At 42.9% G+C, this 24626-nt stretch overlaps 1 protein-coding gene across 1 annotated transcript in view; it reads right to left on the bottom strand.

Annotated features, from left to right (window-relative positions):
* The window catches only part of cdc45 (CDC45 cell division cycle 45 homolog (S. cerevisiae)), a 61815-nt gene extending 43837 nt beyond the window's left edge, over positions 1 to 17978 (bottom strand). Inside the window, exons 1-3 of the mRNA XM_073055707.1 lie at positions 17826 to 17978; positions 7654 to 7713; positions 6856 to 6948 (exon numbers count right to left, since the gene is read on the bottom strand). Of these exons, the coding sequence (XP_072911808.1) occupies positions 6856 to 6948; positions 7654 to 7713; positions 17826 to 17876 (204 nt within the window). The 5' untranslated portion in view covers positions 17877 to 17978. The remainder of the gene's footprint in view (positions 1 to 6855; positions 6949 to 7653; positions 7714 to 17825) is intronic.
* Positions 17979 to 24626: the final 6648 nt, after the last annotated feature.

Genomic DNA, 24626 nt, shown 5'->3' with positions numbered 1-24626 from the left:
TGTGACGGGAAATTTGTTAACTTAGCAGCAGCAGTTCAATGCAATAGATAACCTCGCAGAGGAAAAAATAATAATAAAATAAATATAAATAAAGTAAATCAATTACATATATTGAATAGATTAAAATAAATGCAAAAACAGAAATACTGTATATTAAAAAAAGTGAGGTAGTGTCCAAAGATTCAATGCCCATTTAGGAATCGGATGGCAGAGGGGAAGAAGCTGTTCCTGAACCACCGAGTGTGTGCCTTCAGGCTTCTGTATCTCCTACCTGATGGTAACAGTGAGGAAAGGGCATGTCCCGTGTGCTGGAGGTCCCCAATAATGGATGCTGCCTTTCTGAGACACCACTCCCTGAAGATGTCCGGGGTACTTTGTAGGCGAGAGCCCAAGATGGAGCTGACTAGATTTACAACCTTCTGCAGCTTTTTTTGGTCCTGTGCAGTACCCCCGCCATACCAGACAGTGATGCAGCCTGTCAGAATGCTCTCCATGGTACAACTATAAGTTTTTGAGTGTATCTGTTGACACGCCAAATCTCTTCAAACTTCTGATAAAGTACAGCCACTGTCTTGCCTTCTTTATGACTACATCAATACAGTATGCTGGGACCAGGTTCGATCCTCAGATATCTTGACACCGGGGAACTTGAAGCAGCTCACTCCCTCCATTTCTGATCCCTCTATGAGGATTGGTATGTATTCCTTCATCTTACCTTTCCTGAAGTCCACAAGCAGCTCTTTCATCTTACTGACTTTGAGTGCCAGGTTGTTGCTACGACACCACTCCACTAGTTGGCTTACCTCACTCCTGTACGCCATCTCATCAGACCTGAGATTTTACCAACAATGGCTGTATCAGCAGCAAATTTATAGATGGTATTTGACCTATGCCTAGCCACACAGTCTTGTGTATATAGAGAGTAGTGTGCTAAGCACACACACCCGAGGTGCGCTAGTGTTGATTGTCGGTGGAGGAGGATATGTTATCACCAATCCACACAGATTGTGGTTTTCCGGTTAGGAAGTTAGGATCCAATTGCAGAGAGAGGTAGAGGCTCAGGTTCTGCAACTTCTCAATCAGGATTGAGGAAACAATGGTATTAAATGCTGAGCTTCAGTCGAACAGCATCCTGACGTAGGTGTTTGTGTTGTCTAGGTGGTCTAAAGCCACGTGGAGAGCCATTGAGATTGCGTCTGCCGTTGACCTATTGCAGCAACAGGCAAATTGCAATGGGTCCAGGTCCTTGCTGAGGCAGGAGTTCAGTCTAGTCATGACCAACCTCTCAAAGCATTTCATCACTGTCGATGGGAGTGCTACCGGGCGATAGTCATCAAGGCAGCCCACATTATTTATTTATTTATTTAAGGCACTGGTATAATTGTTGCCTTTTTGAAACAAGTGGGAACTTCCGCCTATAGCGGTGAGAGGTTGAAAAGCATAGTGGACTCCAGTTAACTGAACCATTGGTTAGTTGGGACAGCCATTTACTTGGGACAACCCTTAAAGAACAAAAACTAACCAAGAAAATAAGCCGGAATTCCCTTCATTTATTTGGGACACGATGCTGATTAATGGGGACAGAAGACTGTTGCCAAACAGTTTTTAAAATCAATATCCATCACATGCACTTCTGTGACTGTTGGACACTACACCATGCTTAGAGTGAACAATTTTTAATCAGTCACGCGCTTTGCATTTAAAAAGCAGTGATTTTTGTCACTGATAGTTGGCCAGAAATAAGCAGCAAGACAACACAGAACTGCTTTACTCACTGTGGCTTCAAGCATTCAGGCTGACCTTTCCAATCCAGCTTAACTCTCCATCCGAATATCAGACAAACCCATGCAGTCATTGGGAGAACGTACTGACTCCTCACAGACAGTGGCGGGAATTGAATTCAAGTTGCTGGTAAAGTGTTGTGCTACTGTTTAGCAGCATTCATCTGTGAGATTTTAATTTACATAAAACAGTACGGTTCCTTCAGCCCCCAACATTGTACCAACCTGTACAAACCTATTCCAAGATCAATCTAACCCTTCCTTCCCACACAGCTCATAACTCTCCATTTTTCCTACGTTCATGTGCCTACTCGAGACAGACGACTGGAGATCGTTGGATCAGAGGATCAGCCGTTGTAGGTAGGCCGAGACCCTTGGACCTACCTGGAGAGTACCTGAGGAGGAAGGTAAAACTGCGCAGGCGCGGGTGACGTCAGTGGCGAGCGTGGGCTTTAAAAAGAAGCCCACTTTCAGAAGCAGGCAGCGTCGGTGCAGGCAGTGGAGTGTGTGGGAGCAGAGTGCTGGGCTTTGGCTCAGTGGGCTTCGGCGCAAGGGGACTTCGGTGAGAGGAAATCAGTGAGCCTGAGTACGTGCTTGCTGGGGCAAAAAAAGGTAAGGTCGGTAGGTACTTTTTTCATTTGTTCTGACTAATCTGGGATCAGGTAATGGGGGAGACGGTTAGAGCAGTGGTGTGCTCCGTATGCAGCATGTGGGAGGTCAGGGTCAACACAGTTGTCCCTGATGACCACACCTGCAATAGGTGTATCCAGCTGCAGCTCCTATCAGACCGAGTTAGGGAATTGGAGCAGGAGCTGGATGAACTACGGATCATTCGGGAGGCAGAGGCAGAGATAGATAAGAGTTATCGGGAGGTAGTCACACCGAAAAGACAGGAGGTAGGCAAATGGGTGACAGTCAAGAGAGGCAGGGGGAGCAGACAGAGAGAGCAGAGCACCCCTGTGGCCGTTCCCATCAAAAATAAGTATACCATTTTGGATACTGTTGGTGGGGATGACCTACCAGGAACAAGCTGCAGTGGTCCTGTCTCTGGCACTGAGGTTGGACCCGCGACTAGGAAGGGGAGGAGGGAAGAGAAGAGAGCGGTAGTGATAGGGGATTCTATAGTCAGGGGGCGGATAGGAGATTTTGTGGGGAAGATCGGGAGTCTCGGATGGTATGTTGCTTCCCTGGTGCCGGGGTCCGAGACATCTCAGATCGGGTGCAGGTTATTCTCGAGAGGGAGGGCAAGAATCCAGATGTTGTGGTCCATGTAGGGACCAATGACGTGGGTAGGATGAGTGAGGAGGTCCTGCGTAGGGAGTTCAGGGAGTTAGGTGCGAAGCTGAAGAGCAGGACCTCGAGGGCAACAATCTCAGGATTGCTACCTGTGCCACGTGCGAGTGAGGCAAGGAACAGAAAGATTATACAGATTAATACGTGGCTGAGAGGATGGTGCAGGAGGGAGGGCTTCAGGTTTTTAGATAATTGGGCTTTGTTCCAGGGAAGGTGAGATCTGTTCCGAAGGGACGGTTTACACCTGAATTGGAGCGGTACTAACATTCTTGCAGGAAAGTTTGCTAGTGCTTCTTGGGGGGGGGGGTTTAAACTAAATTTGCAGGGGGTGGGGATCCAGAATGTGAGAGAGGATAGCGAGAGGAAGAATAAAGGACAGGTGGGGACTACACGGTTCTGGAATATTAAGTGTGTAGTACAGAAAGGTGAAGCGGAACAAGTGATAAGGAGGACACATGTACAGAGGGATGGTCTGACGGAACATGGAGTTAAATGTGTTGAAAGAATAAGTAAATTTAGGAAGGACAACAAAATTCTAGGGGCGTATAGCCCGATGGGAGTTCGGGGAGCTGAGTTAAGCACATTAGGCAGCGATTCAAACAGAGAGAGGAGAAATGGGCTAAAAATTCTATATCTGAATGCACGAAGTGTCAGAAATAAGGCGGATGAGCTTGAAGCCCAGGTGCGAATGGGTAACTATGATGTTGTTGGGATAACGGAGACATGGCTGCAGGGAGATCAGACCTGGGAAATGAATGTACAAGGGTATACATGCTATCGTAGGGACAGAAATGTGGGCAGAGGGGGTGGGGTGGCCCTGTTGGTGAGGAATGAGATTCAGTCTTTTGCAAGGGTGGGGGGGGACATAGGATCAGGAGGAGTCTGTGTGGATAGAACTGAGGAACAGTAAGGGCAAAAGGACCCTAATGGGTGCTGTCTACAGGCCACCAAACAGTAGCATGGATATTGGGTGCAAGTTGAATAGGGAGTTAACATTGGCATGTGGCAAGGGTAATGTCGCAGTAGTTATGGGGGATTTCAACATGCAGGTGAACTGGAAGAATCAGGTTGGTGCTGGACCCCAGGATAGCGAGTTTGTAGAGTGCCTACGGGATGCATTCTTGGAACAGCTTGTACGAGAGCCGACCAGGGACAAGGCTATTCTGGATTTAGTGTTATGTAATGAACAGGATTTGATAAGCGATCTTGAAGTAAAGGAGCCATTAGGAGGTAGTGATCATAATATGATAAGTTTTTATCTGCAATTTGAGAAGGATAAGGGCAGCCTGGAGGTGTCAGTGTTGCAGTTGAACAGGAGAAACTATGGAGCCATGAGGGAGGAGCTGGCCAAAGTTGACTGGACGGATAGCCTAGCAGAAAAGACAGTGGAACAGAGGAAATGAAACAGATTGACATTAGGAAGGAAACGGTGATCAGTAGACTGATGGGACTGAAGGCTGACAAATCCCCAGGTCCAGATGGTCTGCATCCTAGGGTACTAAAGGAGGTGGCCCTGGAAATTGCGGATGCATTGGTAATCATTTTCCAATGTTCCTTAGATTCAGGATCAGTTCCTGAGGATTGGAGAATGGCTAATGTTATCCCACTTTTTAAAGAAAGGAGGGAGGGAGAAAACGGAGAACTATCGACCTGTCAGCCTGACATCGGTGGTGGGGAAGATGCTAGAGTCCATTATTAAAGATGAAATAGTGGCATATCTAGATAGCAGTGATAGGATTGGGCCGAGCCAGCATGGATTTACCAAGGGTAAATCATGCTTGACTAATCTGTTGGAGTTTTTCGAGGATGTAACCAGGAAGTTAGACGGGGGAGATCCAGTGGATGTGGTATACCTCGATTTTCAGAAGGCATTTGATAAGGTCCCACATAGGAGATTGGTGGGTAAAATCAAAGCTCAGGGCATCGGGGGAAGACATTGACATGGATAGAAAACTGGTTGGCAGATAGAAAGCAAAGGGTAGCGGTGAATGGGTGTTCCCTCGGAATGGCAGGTGGTGACTAGTGGGGTGCCACAGGGCTCGGTATTGGGACCACAGCTGTTTATGATTTACGTCAACGATTTAGATGAAGGCATTGAGAATAACATCAGCAAATTTGCTGATGATACTAAGCTGGGTGGCAGTGTGACATGTGATGAGGATGTTAGGAGAATTCAGGGTGACTTGGATAGGCTGGGTGAGTGGGCAGATGACGTTTAATGTGAATAAGTGTGAGGTTATCCACTTTGGGAGTAAGAACAGGAAGGCAGATTATTATCTGAACGGTGTAGAGTTAGATAAGGGAGAAATACAAAGAGATCTAGGAGTCCTTGTTCATCAGTCACTGAAGGTGAATGAGCAAGTGCAGCAGGCAGTGAAGAAGGCTAATGGAATGTTAGCATTTATTACAAAGGGAATTGAGTACAAGAGCAAGAAAATCATTTTCCATTTGTACAGGACCCTGGTGTGACTACACCTGGAGTATTGTGTACAGTTTTGGTCTCCAGGGTTAAGGAAGGACATCCTGGCTGTAGAGGAAGTGCAGCGTAGATTCACGAGGTTAATTCCTGGGATGTCTGGACTGTTTTACGCAGAGAGGTTAGAGAGACTGGGCTTGTACACGCTGAAATTAAGGAGATTGAGAGGGGATCTGATTGAAACATATAAGATTATTAAGGGATTGGACAAGATAGAGGCAGGAAATATGTTCCAGATGCTGGGAGAGTCCAGTACCAGAGGGCATGGTTTGAGAATAAGGGGTAGGTCATTTAGGACAGAGTTAAGGAAAAACTTCTCCCAGAGAGTTGTGGGGGTCTGGAATGCACTGCCTCGGAAGGTAATGGAGGCCAATTCTTTCAAGGAGATGCTTCCAAGAAGGAGCTGGATAGGTATCTTATGGATAGGGGAATCAAGGGATATGGGGACAATGCAGGAACTGGGTATTGATAGTAGATGATCAGCCATGATCTCGAAATGGCGGTGCAGGCTCGAAGGGCTGAATGGTCTACTTCTGCACCTATTGTCTATTAAACATCCATATTTATCGGCCTCCTCCAGTGCTTCTGGCAGTGTGCTGTACGTACAGAGCACTCTCTGTAAGAACTTGCCTGATAGCTCCCATAAACTTTCCTCCACTCACTTTAAACTGATGTCCTCTGGTCTTGGCCATTGCGACCCAGGGGAAAAAAGGCATTGGCTGCCCACTGTTGATGGCTCTCATTCCTATAATACCTCCATCAAGTCAGCTCTCATCCTCCTTTAAAGAGGAATCCCTAGCTCTCTCTACCTTTCCTCATAAAGCATGTTCTCTAATCGAGGCAGCATCCTGGAAAATCTCCTCTGCACCGTCTAAAGCTTCCACATCCTTAATGAATACAATTGTTGTATTCCAATAAGTTAGACCACCCAAGTGTGGTCTAACCAGCTTTATACAGCTGCAACATAACCTTGCAGCTCTTGAACCCAATCCTCAGACTTACGAAGGCCAACACACGACATGCCTTCTTAACAACCCTATCAAATTGCACAGCAACTTTGAAGGATTTCTGGACATAGACCCCAAAATCCCTGTTTCTCTACATAGAAGAGTTGTTGCTTTGTGAAGTTCAGACTTTGACTAATGATATTCATATTGGGGATATCCCCTGCATTTACTGGGAATGTAATCATGAATTGTAGCTTTGTTTTGTACACAGAAATAAATAACTGTGGGTTTGAACATAGGTAATTCTACACCAGCTCTTAACAGTCTCCTAGAGATGTTGAGTGGACACTTCACATACTTGCTCTTTGTGCTCAAGGAATGCAGTCTCCAGATCCTGCCATCCTGCCACAGGAACCAACGTATATTGTATGTGGTCACACTGGAACAGGGACTGAAATGGAGACAGATAAACATTGTCAGTTATGTTCCCGACACCAGACCTTCTTGCAAAATGGTGGTTATGCAGCTCCACTCCTGGCTTTGCTTTACTACGATTTTTTTTTTAACAGCAATTTTTAAAAAAACAAAACAGCATTTTAACGTTTCATTTTTTGTACCATTTTAAAACATTCTATGAAACTGAATGTCCAACAGATCCACCCCCACATCATAATTTATTGTGAAGACAGTGTATATGTGCGAATGGGTAGGAGGGAGGACCGAGACTTGTTTTGCTGTTTGTGCTTTCTTCCTTGCTATGCTCTGTTTTGTTGTATTCGGTGTTGGTCTGACAAGAATGATGGGCACGTGAGGTTGCGTGGCAACACTTGAGGGCTGCCCCCAGCACATCCTTGGGTGTGTTGGCTATGAATGCAACTGACACATTTCAACTGCATGGTTCAATGACAAACAAATCGAAATCTGAAACTGAAGTCAGAGACTCAATGTAAAGCAAATGGCACCCACAGAGTAGCTGGAAAGGATTGGTCCTGGACACGACAGCAAATTTGCAGCAGAACAGGACAAGCCGACAGACAAAATCTTTGATTTCTCCTCTCAGAATGGCAAAACAAATCCCTCTAGCTTAGCATCTGGTGGAGTGAATGCCTCTAGTTTCCACCAGGAATCAATGAATGTGACATTCCATACCACTCACCTGAAGGATTTTGCAGGCACAAAGTGCATCGACATCCAAGGCAACAAGCAATAGTACCCTCTGAAAAACAAAGCAAGTTTCAGCAAACCTCAGAATCGTACAGCTTATTAAATTAATCAGAATCAGGTTTAATATCACCAGCGTGTGTTGTGAAACTTGTTAACTTCGCAGCAGCAGTACAGTGCAATATGTGATAATATAGAAAGGAAAAAATAGGCAAAAACAGAAATAACAGAAGTGAGGTAGTGTTGATGGTTCAATGTCTATTGAGGAATCAGATGGCAGAGGGAAAGAGTGGTGCTGTGCTGTTCTCATATACAGCACCACTCTTTAAATAAATTAATAATAGATTAATAGATTAAAAAATAATAGATTTAAATAAATCTGGAATGTGCTATTCCAGATTTATTTAAATGGCAGCCAGATCAGTACCAATGACTTGCAGTTTGAACGTCTTTATTGCAGCTTGGAATTTCCCACTAATGCATTGCACTGCTGAACATGTACAACAGCAGCTCACGATGACACCTAGCAAAAGTACTCCTAAATCCATATACATAACTGACTGAGGCTCAAAGCCATTTCACGAGCTCTAATTTTATAATTTGGAGACCAGATTTTGTACAGAAAATCACATTGTCTCTTTGTATTAGTCCAGCTATAAAAAAATATTGCATAGTCAAAGTCCTACAAGACTGAGTTTGCATTTGATGGAATGCAGGTTTGATCAGGCTATTTTTGGTTTTGAAGAGAATGGACAGGGTGGATATAGACAGATGCCCCACTGGCAGGAGAGTCTTTGAGAGGAGGACGCAATCTCAAAGTCTGCGATACTCCAGTGTGAATTTAGTAAATATACCTTTACTCAAAAGGTGGTAGAATTAGAGCTCACACAACAGGCTCAGAAATGGATACATTTTTGCTACTGAAATCATTAAGGAATTGGAAGCCAAAACACTCCATTGAAATTAGAATACAAGCAAACCAGAATTTCAATGGATGTCTGAATAGCCTGGATGTTTTTTTCCTACAGTTCCTTTCATGGTTTGATGTTCCTACTCCACCTTGTGGATTTTATAAGGAATTTTTTTTGATCTCTTCAAAATGAAGGCTGACTGGCTACAGAATAAAAGACCACACACTAAGACATTGTGTTGCTGATGCTGAAGGCATTTTAAAAAAATCTCCTGCAACAGTTATGCTGCAGTGAGAATGCAGTTTAATGATAAATTAGCAGCAACAATCCCTGTCCATCAGAAACAGTATGAAAACCATGTGGATTCATGCAGGACTGTCTAGGACTTTCATCTAGGTTGAAAGTGACCCAGTTCCCTCAAACAAAAGGCCAAAATTCAATACAGATGTGCTACCAGCTTTCCCTCTCTCATGCATTCAACAGGAACCCCATGCAGTTCATACGTAGTTGATAGGTTTAGTTAACTGAAAGCTTTAAGCCCAAGTTCATCAATACATGTACCAAACCTGATTAAAAGTAATTTGGTTCACAAAATGAGGTTTTGACCATCAACAATTATACATCCTGATTATTTTAGGTAGAACAGATTAAAATTTTGTGTCACATTATTTAAACGTTTCTTCCAAAAAGACAAGCTGCTCAAATATTTTTGGAAATAAAATAGAATCTGCTGGAAGCATATGGGAGGTCCACGACCCTCAGAATTTGGAATGACAGGATGTGTTTGACCTGAAATGTTAACTTTTGTTTCTCTTTCCACAAATGCTGCCCAAACGACTACATTCCCGAATGGTTTTTATTTCAGAATTTTTAGCATGTGCAGCTCCAACTTGAATTTTCATTAAATGTCGACCTCTGGAGTCAACTGCAGGCAAGAGTAACTATATATAAAGAAAATCTCCTCAATTATAGCCCTGACATTTCACCCGATACATTAAGGAGCATATTCAGTTCAACCTGGTTCATTTCACACTGAGATGGTTAGGTTATATACTCATTGACCCCAAGTTAGAATCTTAAGAGTTCCATATTTAGTACTGACAGAATTAAGGGAGAATCACTGCACTACAGGCAACAATTCAGCATTACCTGTAATCCTCCACTACCTTCTGAAAAACAACCATGAGGAATTAACAAACACTAGCCTTTCCGTTCATTCAGAGACAGACCCATAGCCCAGACCCCAGGTTAGGGTGGGAAATTTCCTCCCTCAAATAGCAACGGTTTTAAATAAAAACTGCAGATGCTGGATATCTAAATTAACAACAGAAAAATACTCAGCAGGTTAGACCACATCTTCAGGAAGAGAAACAGGGCCAATGCTCCAAGTTGAAGACTACTCAGAATTGGGAAGAAGATAATAGAAACTTGCAAAGTTGCAAGTCGAATGGGGAATGGAGGATGTCTTTGATAAGGTAGATAGATAGATAGATAGATAGATACTTTATTCATCCCCATGGGGAAATTCAACTTTTTTTCCAATGTCCCATACACTTGTTGTAGCAAAACTAATTACATACAATACTTAACTCAGTAAAAAATATGATATGCATCTAAATCACTATCTCAAAAAGCATTAATAATAGCTTTTAAAAAGTTCTTAAGTCCTGGCGGTAGAATTGTAAAGCCTAATGGCATTGGGGAGTATTGACCTCTTCATCCTGTCTGAGGAGCATTGCATCAATAGTAAAACAAGGTAAAAGAGGTAAAACAAGGGCAACCATGGGGAAAAGCCACAAGATTATCTGGTTGATGAGTGAATGGGACCAGTTAGAGAGCAAGAACATAGACAAAATATAGATAAAAGGAAGTTGGTTGTGAAATTCAGAGCAATAGACGTGCCCAGGTCAGGCTAAGCATATCCTCCACTCCCAGAGAGAAAGTAAAAAAGCAAACAAGCTGAGCCAATATCACAAATAGCTGATTGATCGATAGACAGAAATCAAGTTACCTGAAGTTGTATAAACCAATGTTAAATCCAGAAAGACGCAACAAACCCAGGTGAAAGATGAGGTGCTGGTTCTCGAGGTTGTACTGTGCCTCATTCTAGTAGTACAAGAGGCAGTTGACCAATAGGTCAGAATGCAAGAGGATGAAGAATTGAAACGGCGGGCAATGGGGAGGTCAATCTGCACTTGTGGACTGTTCCACAAAGCTAGTTTTGTTGGTATGAATATGCCAACCACACCATCAAATTCTATATCCTCAATTTTCTAGGTGTCATTTGCAGAAACCTAAATTTCATTTCTCATTGCTTCTAACTCAGCTTCCATTCTCAAACATCAATATGGTCCGTCAGGTCGTGTCTCAGCTTTTTCCAAACAAGAGCATCGGTCACTTCGACAACATAAACCTGCAAATCAGGATGGCCTGGATGAGTGTTTCTCTGTCAACATTCAAAGCTCAACACCAATCAGAATGAGGCAAGCCAATGACTATACGTCTGACCACCTGCAACTCTTCACTCTCAGTCACACAAGCTTCACATCAAATCGCTTTTGCAACCTCCACCGAACTCCACAACTTTATCACCTATGTAGATCGGGTAGTAGAATATAGTTTAATGTACGATGCAGCACACCTTGGTCCAGAGGGATGTGGGTTCGTCTGGCAGTATACATGCATAGGGCTCAATGACAATAAACTGAACCAACAGAGAAAACTTGACTTGAATTAAAATCGGTTTATTATTGTCACATGTACTGAGATACAGAAAAAAGCTCGCCTAGCATACTGTGCTAGACAATCAGCTAGCACAGATCAAATGACAGGAGTATTTGCAGACATTTTTAACCTGTCCCTGCTTTAATCTGTGGTTACCACCTGTTTTAATAAGACCACTACTATCATCCAAGTAGCCAAGTAAAACAAGATAAAGTACCAAAACAATTGCTGCCCAGTGGCTCAGACATCTGGGAGTGGTTTAAACTAATATGGCAGGGGGATGAAAACAAGTATGATAGAGCTGAGGATGAGCCAGCAGGTTTACAAGTACAGTCAGCCCTCCTTATCCACGGGGGATTGTTTCCGGGACCCCCCTGCGGATACCAAAAAACACGGATGCCCTAGTCCCTTATTTAACCTGTTTCAGTGCAGTGGTCTTCAGGACCCAGCGGAACCCCGGACCTTATTTAACCTGTCTCAGTGCGGTGGACATTAGGACCCGGCAGCACAGTCTGAATCTGCAGTGTTTATGTTCATGAAAATAATCACGATCACGAATGAAAATAAAGTGGAAGTAATAAAACAATCGGAAAGAGGTGAAAAGCCATCGGTCATTGGAAAAGCGTTAGGCTACAGTCAGTCAACGATCGGAACAATTTTAATGAAGCACATGAAAGGCCCTGCCCCGATGAAAGCTACGTTACTAAGCAACGCAGTGGTTTAATTATTGAAATACATACATTTCTTAAGTGTTTTATATACATAGAAAGGTAAAATATATACTATATACTAAGACAAACATTTGACTAACTGACGCTAAATAATACCGGATATACCTGTTCCATCTTCAAATCCGACTTAAAGACAGACTCAGGAACATAGAAACATAGAAAATAGGTGCAGGAGTAGGCCATTTGGCCCTTCGAGCCTGCACTGCCATTCAGTATGATCATGGCTGATCATCCAACTCAGAACCCTGTACCTGCTTTTTCTCCATACCCCGATCCCTTTAGCCACAAGGGCCATATCTAACTTCCTCTTAAATATAGCCAATGAACCGGCCTCAACTGTTTCCTGTGGCAGAGAATTCCACAGATTCACCACTCTGTGTGAAGAAGTTTTTCCTCATCTTGGTCCTAAAAGACTTCCCTTTTATCCTTAAACTGTGACCCCTCGTTCTGGACTTCCCCAACATCGGAAACAATCTTCCTGCATCTAGCCTGTCCAATCCCTTTAGAATTTTATACGTTTCAATAAGATCCCCCCCTCAATCTTCTAAATTCCAGTGAGTATAAGCCTAGTCGATCCAGTCTTTCTTCATATGAAAGTCCTGCCATCCCAGGAATCAATCTGGTGAACGCTACTCATTCATAACCTGGGGACTGCTTGTACTTTAAAATCATCTCTAGATTACTTATAATACCCAATACAATGTAAATGCTATGTAAATAGTTGTTTACTGTATTGTTTAGAGAGTAATGACAAGAAAAAATAGCTTGTACATGCTCAAACGAGTGCTGGAGAGAGAACTTCCAGGTTTTTCCGATCCGCGGTTGGTTGAATCCGTGCATGCGGAATCCGCGGATAAGGAGGGCCGACCGTAGATGATGGGTGTAACATGAAAGTAAAGGAGGACAAGCCAATGATTGAGTACAAATGCAGACAAAGCAAAGACTTAAATTGTAACATCGAGGCAAAATTCAAAAGGGCAAAGCATGCAGGACTGAAGGTGCTGTATTTAAATGTACAGAATAAGGTGGACAAATTATGGCACAATTAGGGATCGGCCAGTATGATATTGTGGTCACAGAGTTGTGGCTGAAAGAAAGCCATAATTGGGGGCTTAACATCAAAGGATATACTTTATATGGAAAGGACAGGTAGGAAGGCATAGGCTTTGATGTGGCTCTGCTGGTTAGAGGGGGAATTACATCTTACAATGAGGTGACATAGGGTCAGAGAATGTTGAATCTTTGTGGGTGGAGTTAAGAAACAGTGAGGGTAAAAATACCATTATGGAAATCATATATAGGTCCTCAAATAGTAGCCATGATGTGGGGTTGAGACTGCAAAGGAAGCTGGAAAAGGCATGTAATAACAGCAATGTCACAATTGTAATGGGAGATTTCAATATGCAAGCGGATTGCGAAAATCAGGTTTAGAGCAGCTTGTGCTTGAGCCTACTCGGGGAAAGACCATCTTAGATTGGGTGTTGTGTAATAATCCAGATTTTATTAGGGAGCTTAGTGTTAAGGAACCCTTAGGGGACAGTGATCATATGATTGAATTCATACTGCAATTTGAGAGGGAGAACCACAAGTCACATGTATCTCAATGGAACAAAGGTAATTACAAAGGCACCAGAGAGGAGCTTGCCCAGGTGGATGAGAGGAAGATGCCGGTGGGGATGACGACAGAGCAGAGATGGCCGAAGCTTCCTTCGGCCAATAGTTCACTTTGCAGGATAGACATGTTCCACAGACTAAGTTCTCAAACGGCATGGATAAGGAAACTGTGACTGACGAGGGAAATTAAGCACTGCTTAAAAGCCAAGGAAAGGACATATAAGGTAGCAAAAGTGAATGGGAAGTTAGATGATTGGAAAGCTTTTAAAATCCAACAAAAGGCAACTAAAAAAACTCTAAGGGAAAAGATGAAAATAAGAAGGCAAACTAGCCAATAATATATAGCAAGATACTATATGTTTTTTCATTTATATAAAGAGTAAAAGGGAAGTGAGAATTGATATTGGACCATTGTAAAAGGTGCTGTTGAGGTAGTAATGGGAGACAAAGAAATAGCTGATGGACTTAATGGGTACTTTGCTTCAGACTTCACTGTGGAAAACACTAGCTGTATGCCAGAAGTCTGTGAGTGTCAGGGAGCAAGAGTGAGTACCATTGCAATTACAAAGGAAAAAGTGTAAGGCAAACTCAAAGGTCTTAAGGTGGGCAAGCCACCTGCACCAGATGGCCTACATCACACAGTCCTGAGGTCAAGAATCACTTGATTCTGGCATTGGCCCAGAAAACTTGTAGATTGCAAGTGTCACTCCACTCTTTAAAAAGAGAGGAAAGCAAAGGGAAGGAAATTATAGACTAGTTAGCCTAACCTCTGAGTGGGAAAGTATTGGAGTCCATTATTAAGGATGAGGTTTTGGGATATTTGGGGACAAGTCAAAGTCAGCACAGCTTCTGTGGAGGGAAATCTTGCCTGACAAATCTGTTAGAGTTCTTTGAGGAAGTAACAAGCAGGGTGGACAAAGGAAAGGCAGTGGACGTCATTTACTTGGATTTTCAGAAGGCATTTGTTAGGGTGCCACTCACGAGTCTGCTTAATAAGACAAAATCCTATGGCATTACAGGAAAGATACTGGCATGGATAGTTCACTGTTAGTTCTAAATCACAGAACTCCCTTTTCAAAGGCAGCTATGGGAGCTCTTTCATGGTTTTATTGAAGGCAAAAGCTCTCAACTAAAGAGCAGTGTCTGCTATATCAAAGTGATACCTTTACTGCTCGTACACTCTACATTGCTTCCCCTTTAAAAAAAAATAAACTTACACAAATCAACTACTCTGATGGAAATGTATAAACCAAGCTGTAGTCATGCACCAGCAAACTCATTCATGTCCCGCATGTCTCCAGTGCAATCAAAAGCAACAATATTGTTGCCTCCTTCTGACATATTCATCGGGTATATTTAAAGTGAAGGTTGATAGGTTTTTTATTAGTAAGGTCATCAAAGGTTATGGGGAGAAAGCAAGAGAATGGGGTTGGGAGGGATAATAAATCAGCCGTGATGGATTGAGCACTCAATGGTCTAATTCTGCTTTATCTTATGGTCCTTATACCACCCCATTTCTTTCTTGTGTTCTCACTCAAGAGCTCACCGATATTGCTCAGCAACATTCCCACTCGTTCCACAAGCAGAACAAACCAGCGAGCCAACTTGTTTTGTTCAAGTTTACCGCTGCATTCAACACGTCCATGTCATTGAACTTTTTGGAACTGGAATATTATTGTCACATATACATGTACAGTGAAAGGTTTGTCTTGAATAGTGGTCATACAGATCCATTTATTACATAGTATTGATGCAGCACCAAGTAAAACAATATCAGAACAAAGTGCAGTGCAGTTAGATGGTCAGGTCAAAAGTCCATTTTATTGTCTGACAGAGCCAGTCAATAGTCTTATAACAGCAGGGTACAGGTCATCTTTCAATCTGCTGGTACATGCTTTCAGACTTTTGTATCTTCTGTGCAATAGGAGAAGGGAGGAGAGAGAATGTTCAGGATGTGTGGGGTCTTTAATTATGCCAGCTGCTTTACTGAGGCAGACAGAAGTACGGACAGTCTATGGAGGGGAAGCTGGTTTCCATGAAGTGATGAGCTGTATCCGTGATTCTGCAGTTTCTTGTGTTCACATGTAGAGCAGTTGCTATGCCAAGCTGCAATGATAAAAACAGCTAAGGGTCAACTGGGACATGCAAAATATCTTCAGCATCTTGAGGAAGTAGAGGTGTTGGTGAGCTTTCTTGGCCATGACATCTACATCATTGCACTAGCCCAGGTTGTTATTGATGTTCACTCCTAGGAACTTGAAGCTCTCAGCCTCTGCACCATTGAGGTAGACAGGAACATGTGCATCACTGTTCTTCCTGAAGCCATTGACCAGTTTTATTTGTTTCCAATATTGAGGGAAGGGATGTGTCCTCATTCCACATTACTAAACTATATCCTTCCTGTAACCGACTCATGGTTATTTGAGATACGGCCCATTACAGCATTATCATCTACAATCTTGTCAATGGATTTGGAGCAGAATCTGGCCACACTGTCATGAGTGCACAGGGAACTGAGGACACAGCTTGTGGAGCATGGAAATTGAGAATAATCAAGGAGGAGCTATTGCCTTTCCTTACTGAATGCAGTCTGGTGGTCAGGAAGTCAAGGGTCCAGTTGCAAAGGAAGTTGTTGACTCCCAGGTATCAGAATTTGGTGACCAGTTTGCATGGAATTACAGGCAGAGCTGTAGTCAATAAATAATAGTCAACTGAAGGTGCCTTTACTGTAAAGATGCTCCATGGATGAGAGTAGCAGTGAGATGTCATCCCTGTAGATTTGTTTTGGTGGTAAGACACATTGCCGTGGGCGACTTTGTATGGGTGGTTGGAGTTGATGTGTGCTACGAACAGCCCCTCAAAGGACTTGATAGTGGCAGCACACATCAGAGTGACTGAGTGGCAGTCATTCTGGCACATTACCTTTTTTCTTAAGGTGAGAGGAGCAGCAGGTAGAAACCTCAGATTGGAGCAGGAAGAGGTTAAAAGTATCTGCAAATACCTCTGCCAGCTTATCTGCACACAATGTTTTCCATTCTAGAAGATTGATCTTAAACCTGCAATTGGATTGAGATGCATTGGAGACTGTCAGGGTAGGTGGTACAGTACATACCTATCCCCTACTGCTCAAAGACATGATGAAATGGTGGGGCAGACTCAACGGGTTGAATGGCCTGGCTCTGTACCCATGTCTTATGGTGCAAACCATACAATGAGCTCATCAGGAAGGGACGGTATTCGTCTTCATTTTGTAGTCTGCTCTAGGATGTTGGCCCAGCAACAACTGAAGGCTGGTCCTGAACTTAATGTCGGGCTGGTACTGTCTCTTGATACCACCGACAACATTCTGGAGGTCCTGGCGAGATTGTGCTCACCCAGTTTAGAATATCTAATGGCCAAGCGTCACCACACGATATACTACAGTTCACCAGCTATCCTAACAGCAGTCTACATCCCATCCCAAAGAAACATGAAGCCTACAGTCAATGAACTATACTCTGTGGTCAATAGCCTTAAACCGGACTGCTTGAGGCCCTCTTCATCATTGCTGGTTACTTCAACTAGATCAACGCGAAGAGTGAGATAATCAAATACACCCGTCCAACCAAAACACACAACTAGCCAGCCGGCCGCTTCACCAACACTGTGGTAAATAAGACGCCCAGAAATTCCCTTTGATTACCAAATTAACCACCACAATTAATCCAAAAAGTGACTTGTAATCTCGACACCTCACGGTCTTGGCAATAATCGCATCCAACGAAAAATACCTTCGTGACTTCCCTATACATTCAACATTATCACTCATTAACATCCTATCGGGGATATCCACATCCCAGGCACCGATTTAAAACAAAACAACGGATTTTCGTAGTCGCAAAGATAAGACGAAGTTTTATCTGTTGATTTTTAAAAAAATATAAAATGACCGTCAATGATAAAGTTCCTCACATATTTTCCTAGTATTTAACTGATGCTTATTATTTACAGTTCATTCCCAAGGGCGATAACTCGTCGCTAGAAATACTCAGCAAACTCCACCACGTCCCAGTCATTAGGAAGCTGTACAGAACCGATGATGAAGCCTCAGCTGTTCCAGGCTGTAAAGAGTGACTGAGCCGGCCTCAACAAATGCCGGGCCTACACTTGAGCCACTCTGCCCTGTAGCCCAATTCCTGGTTCCTTACCTGGTTTAACAGCACATCATAGAACTCTTTCCGTATATCCGACACGAACATAGTTCGCTGCTGATAACTTCCAACCGCGTATTCAACACAATAACAGCCCTCCGTGAACCCTTAGACTCAAAGTTGGCGCCAAAAGAACAGACTAACACGGAGCTGATTGGATGTAAGCGCAGACTCTGTGAGAGAAACCTGCTGAATTGATTGGTTATTTGGACGGGAAGTCCACAGGCTGATTGGACATAAAATACACACTCTAGCTTCTGATTGGGCAATCTCTTATTGGATGAAATGCTCAGAAACCAACGATTTGATTGGATGTGATTTGCCATCTCTCAAATGAAGTTTAAATATTAAGTGCCGGTGGAATTAAATTCTCGGGGAAGCAGAAGTTATCTTTTTTTTGCTTTACAAAGGAACTTTTTTTTTAACGCCCTACAAGCAATTTGTAGAGAAATCGATCAGACTTAAACCGTAGTTTTAACCTGGCCTGTACGTTTTAGGATTTTGCCCTCCAAAATTATACGTTATTCATAAAATATAAATAGTGCGCAGTATTTTTTTCCTCACAAGACATTTGCAGTGGCTGCACCAAGCTTCAGTGAGCCCCTCAACCCCCCGTTGCATGCTGCAAACTGGCACATTCCACCTGGCACTTCCTTGCATTGGAAGAGCACTGTGTTTCAGCCGAGGATTGCTCAGCTTTGTATATACGACACTACTTTTTCTGTGTCGCATAAATACGGTCCTGTATTGCTACTTCAGCGCATTAACACTTAATTTTTAGGTCCACTTGGTACTGTGAACAGTATCACAAAGACAGGAAATTCTACAGGTGCTGGAAATCCAGAACAGTCAACAGTTCAGGCTGGGACTCTTAATCAGGACTGGAAAGGAAGGGGGTAGAAGCCAGGTTAAGAAATGTGAGGGGAAAGGAAGGAGTACAATTGAGAAAGTGATTGGTGAGGGGGCAGATAACAGCATGTCCTATGATAGCTGTGCATGACTGGCAATAGACAGTTAAATGGACTGACAGGAAGGTGGGGGGGGGGGGGGGTGGAACTTTAGGGAATCCTGCACAAGAACTCCCAATTCTCTTTACACCCCAGGTTTTCGTACTTTCTGTCCATTTAGAAAATAGTCAACCTTTTCATTTCTTCTGCCAAAGTGCATGACCATAACTTTCCTGACACTGTATTCCATTCGCTATTTCTTTGCCCGTTCTCCTAATCTACCTGTCCTTCTGTAGCCTCTCTACTTCCTCAAAACCAGCTAACCCTCCACTTCTCTTCGTATTGTCTGCAAACTTTTTAACAAAGCCATCAATGCCAACATCCAAATCATTAACATATAGTGTAAAAAGAATCAGTCCTAACACAGACTTTGCAGTCAGTCAGAAAAGGCTCTCTTTATTCCCTTTATTCCCACTCTTTGTCTCCTGCTAATCAGATACTGTTAGAATCTTTCTTGTAATACCATCAGCTAATAGCTTGTCAAAAGCCTGCTGAAAATCCAAACACACAACATCAAATGATTCTCCCTTGTCTATCCTGCTTGTTATTTCTTCAAAAAATTCCAATAGATTTGTCAGGCAAGATTTTCCCTTGAGGAAACCATGTTGACCATGGCCTGGTTTATCATGTGCCTCCAAGTACCCTGAGACTTCATCCTTAATAATCAACTTCAACATCTTTCCAACCTCTGAGGTCAGACTAACTGGCCTATAGTTTCCTTTTTTCTGCCTCTCTCCCTTCTTGAAGAGTGGAGTGACACTTGCTATTTTCCAGTCTTCCAGAACCATTACAGAATCTAGAAATCCTTGAAAGAACATTACTAATGCCTCCATGATATCTTCAGTCATTTCTTTCAGAACTCTGGTGAGCACACTATCTGATCCAGGTGACTTAACTACCTTCAGGACCTTCTCTCTGGTTATGGAAATTTTTTACTTAGGTGGTTTGATGAAACACTCAATGAAATGTTGTCCTATCATCAAAAACATGAATAAAATTCAAATAACACACACAAAATGCCAGTGGAACACAGCAGGCCAGGCAGCATCTATAGGAAGAAGCACTGTTGACGTTTCGGGCTGAGACCCTTCGTCAGGACTAACTGAAAGGAGAGGTACTAAGAGATTTGAAAGTAGTGGGGGGAGGTGGAAATGCGAAATGATAGGAGAAGACCGGAGGGGGTGGGATGAAGCTAAGAGCTGGAAAGGTGATTGGCAAAAGTGATACAGAGCTGGAGAAGGGAAAGGATCATGGGATGGGAGGCCTCGGGAGAAAGAAAGGGGGGGGAGCACCAGAGGGAGATGGAGAACAGGCAGGGTGATGGGAATAAAATAAAATTCAACTCTTGGCCACTTACAGACCATAGCTGTAATGAGAGTATTTTACTTACAAGAGCAGATATGACAAGAGCACGGATAGTAAGTACTGTGTGAGCCCCTGTATTAAACATTTTGCACCAAAGAAAAGCTGTTTTGATTTCTCCCCATTTTTTGCTGCAATTCATTGTTTTGTTAGCAATTACCTTGTTTGGTTTAACTCCTCCAGTAAGTTTTAGTGAATCAGACTCAGGTTTAATATCACTGGCATATGTCATGAAATTTGTTCTTTTCTATCAGCAATATATTGCAATATATAGTAATAAAAACTGTAAATTACTGTAAGAATATATAAAAAACAAATTAAATATGTAGTGCAAAAAGGAGGGAAAAATACTGAGTAAGTGTCCATTCAGAAATCTGTTGGTGGGGGGGGGGGGGGGAAGAAGCTGTTCTTGAAATTGAAGTGTGTCCTCAGGCTCCTGTACCTCCTCCTTGATGGTAGCTATGAGAAGAGACCATGTGCTGTGCAATGAGTGACCTTAATGATGGATGCCGCCTTAATGAGGCATCACCTTTTGAAGGTGTCTGGGATGCTGGGGAGACAAGTGCCTATGATGGAACTAGCTAAGTTTACAACTTTCTGCAGCTTCTTCCGATCCTGTGCAGTGGCCCCTCCATACCAGCTGGAGATGCAACCAGAGAGAATGGTACATATGTAGAAATCTGCAAGTGTCTTTGGTGATATACACATTCTCTTCAATTCTGAATGAAATATAGTCACTTTTGTGCCTTCTTAGTAATTACATCAATACGTTAGCTCCACGATATACCCTCAGAGAAGCTGACACCCAGGAACTTGAAACAAGTCACCCTTTCCACTTCTGATCCCTCAATGAGGACTGGTGACAGTGTCTTCCCTCAACTTTCCCTTCCTGAAGTTCACAATCAATTTCATGTCTTACTGATGAAGATTGTTGCTGCAACACCACTCAACCAGCTGATCCATCTTGTCCCTGTACGTCTCCTCGTCACCATTTGAAATTCTGCCAATAACAGTTGTGTCATCAGCAAATTTATAGATGGTATTTGAGCAGTGCCTATCCACACGGTTATGGGTGTAGAGAGAGTAGAGCAGTGGACTAAGCACACATTCTAATGTGGTGCCAATCCCTTAGAAGGAAGCACTTACTCACAAACCAATGGAATTAATATCCCTCTTCAAAAAAAAGTTCAATAGTTTAAGTTTGATTTAACTTTGTGCAATGATTTTACCTTTATCTTGATGACTCATATAAATTCATTGTGTCTATGTACAACAGCAGTGCTCAGCATGATGAGATCACAAAGGGATTCAGTGTATTACCCAAATGACCCAAGCCTTAACTGATGACCTAATTCAAAGGTTTTTCATTATTGTGAAGATTCTTTAACAGGTGAGTATCTCTACACAGATTTTACTGCTTTATGAAATACTAACAGGAGAACACAAGAAGAATTAAGCAGGCAATGAATGGATTGAAGACATCCTTTCACAATGCCTGGCCACAATATGGAATTCTCGGCAACAGATCCTCATGAAATTGAGGCAAATAATTATTTTTAAAGTAATTAAATTTTTGTTTGAATAACAGATTTTGGGTGCACTGCAGATGAGACCTGCATCAATTTATTATATTCCATGGATATGATTTAGTTAGTACTTTATTTGGAAGCATATTTCATTAGCTTCGTAAATAGAAATAAGCCAAGAACAAGGGGAGATCCAAATATTCATGGTACACATGGTTCTTAAAGGTATATATACGTAACAAGTACACTGCTACTGCTAAAAAAGTAACACCATCATTTTGATAATAATTACTACATATGTTGTCATATTGCACAATTAACTATTTACAGATAAATATAAATATACATGTTAGATACTAGTACAAAAATGTTCAGCCAACAGCTGTAAACTAACTGCCTACTTCAGGGAAAGATTTTTGCATGTGTAGTTGAAGTTGAGGATTGTAAATCAAGTTTGTTTATTTACCATTTATTAACTAGTCATTTTCAATATTAATGCACTTTATTGTCATCTGACTATACATATATACACCAAACGAAACAACAGAGCTCTGTACCTCTGTACCACAGAACTCCCAGAAAGCATATATCACACATAGCACATAAACCAAAATATTACCATAAATAAGTTAATAAAATATAGCTCAAAATGCTTGTTGTGTGTGGCATAGGTAAACAGTAAACCACTCGCTGTCCTAGTGATGAGGCCTTGGAGGTGGCAGGTTATTCATTAGTCTCAGAGCCTGAGTGAAGAAGCTGTTACATATTCAGGCAGTCCTAGTCCTGATGTTCCTGTAGCTCTTTCAATAGACAATAGGTGAGGGGTAGGCCATTTGGCCCTTTGAGCCAGCACCGCCATTCAGTGTGATCATGGCTGATCATCCACATGGATGCTGATGGTAGTGGGTCAAAAAGGTTGTGGGATGAGTGGTAGGGATCCTCAACAATGCCTTGGCCCTTTGTCTGCAACGCTCATGGTAAATGTCACAAATAGTTGGGGAGGGATGAGAGACCCCAATGATCCTCTCGGCAGTTTTCACTGTCCTCTGTAGGGTTTGCAGTTCAATGCCGTGCAGATTCCGTATCACACAATGATGCAGCCAGACAAGACAGCCAGTGGTGCTCCTGTAGAAAGTTATTAGGAAAGATTGCACACCTCAGTCTCCTCAGAGTGTAGATGCTGCTCTGCCTTCCTGACTGATGAGGAAGCATTGTGGGTTCAGGTTAGATCATCCATTATGTGCACACCAAGGAACTTTGTGCTCTTCACTCTCTCGATGACAGAGCCATTGATGTGCAATGGAGAATGGTCGACCTGTGCCTTCCTGGGGTCCACAATCATCTCTTTTGTCTTGTCCACCTTGAGACACAGGTTACTGTTCTCACACCATTTGACTCCTGGCATTTCTCCCGTCTCTCCATAAACAATCCTCCATGCCTTGGTGTCGAAGTCCTCTACTGGGAAACGTTGTTCTTGACTGAGAATTAGAATCAGAATCAGGTTTATCGTCACTGACGTAGGTTACAAAATTTGTTGTTTGGTGGTAGCAGTACAGCTCAGGCAAAACAAATTACTGTTTGTGAAAATAAAACTAAATAAATAATGCAAAAGAGGAAAAGCAAGACAGCTTAACGAGTTCATTGACTGTTCAAGATTCTGATGGCAGAGGGTAAGAAACTATTCCTAAAACAGTCTTCCCCTCTGCTATCTGGACATACAGTATGCCACCCTTTCTGACTCCTCCTAATTCACCTCTTTCAACCCTGTTAAACTACAGCAAACTTGGCCGTATCTGTAAGTCACCATGTGCTGGGGATTATCCCAAAGGGTGGACCTGCACACTAATCGAAACTATGATTGCTGAAGAAGTCCGTTGGAAGGCACGGCACAGCAGCAACCATACACGGCAGTCTTGATGCTCCAAGCAGGACCAACCGGTCCAAAACTGGCTTGGTGATACCACCTAGATGGTCGTGGTTGCTGTTGTTCCTTTCCGCTCCCTGTGGTGCATCTGGCGACAACCCTGCCATCTCTTTGGCATTTTGTCTGTTTTTCCACAAGTTGCTAACTTGACACTCAGCCCAGCACAAATGGAAAGCGTTCAAGGAGCAGGCCGGCCCAGGGCCGCCCGCTTGCCTCAAAGTCCGGTGCGGATGCCCCAACACCACCAGCCAGAGGGTAGCGACAGAAGGATGTTTTTCTAGTGTGGGAAGTTTTGACCTGTGATGTACCACAAGGACTGTTGCTGGGAACTTTGCTGCTTACATGTCTGTTAATGCAGGAGGTAGCATTAGTAAATTTGAAAGTGGCATGAGAGTTGGTGGTTTTGTGGAGAGCAAGTTAAGCTATCTAAGGCTACAATAGAATATAGAACAGATGAAAGGTTGAGCAGACTCTTGGCAGGTGGAATTAAATCCCGACCCGAATGTCGACCATTCCTTCCACCCCACAGATGCTGCTTAACTCTCTGAGTTCTTCGAGCAGTTTGGTTTTCGCTACTGATTTCAGTATCTGCAGCCTCTTGTCCCTCTGTAAACTAGCCCCACAATTGGTGATTGGCAGGAAAGGGGAATTGATGGGTATGTGTTTGAGGGCTGCCTCCAGCACATCCCTAGGTTTGTCGGCTGTTAACGCATAAGACACATTTCACTGTATGTTTTGGTGTGCATGTGATAAATAAATCTTAATTTTGAATCTGAAAGGCGGGATTGGATTGTTCTGGGATCTGGCATTAACTCGATGGGCCAAACCATCCATGCGGCAAGAACAAGATACTAGCGGACCTAACAAGATACTACGGCAACCCCAGCAGCCTTCGCTCATGCTCATTTTCCCTCTCCCTCTCCAATCTTTCGGCTCCCAAATACTGAAGCCCGGCTCGCTAAACATTCCCCTTCCGTAA

This window comes from Hemitrygon akajei, chromosome 9 (genome assembly GCF_048418815.1).
Source record: "Hemitrygon akajei chromosome 9, sHemAka1.3, whole genome shotgun sequence".
NCBI lineage: Eukaryota > Metazoa > Chordata > Chondrichthyes > Myliobatiformes > Dasyatidae > Hemitrygon > Hemitrygon akajei.
The sequence above is the reverse complement of the archived record's forward strand: the minus strand, read 5'-3'. Positions and strand labels throughout refer to the sequence as shown.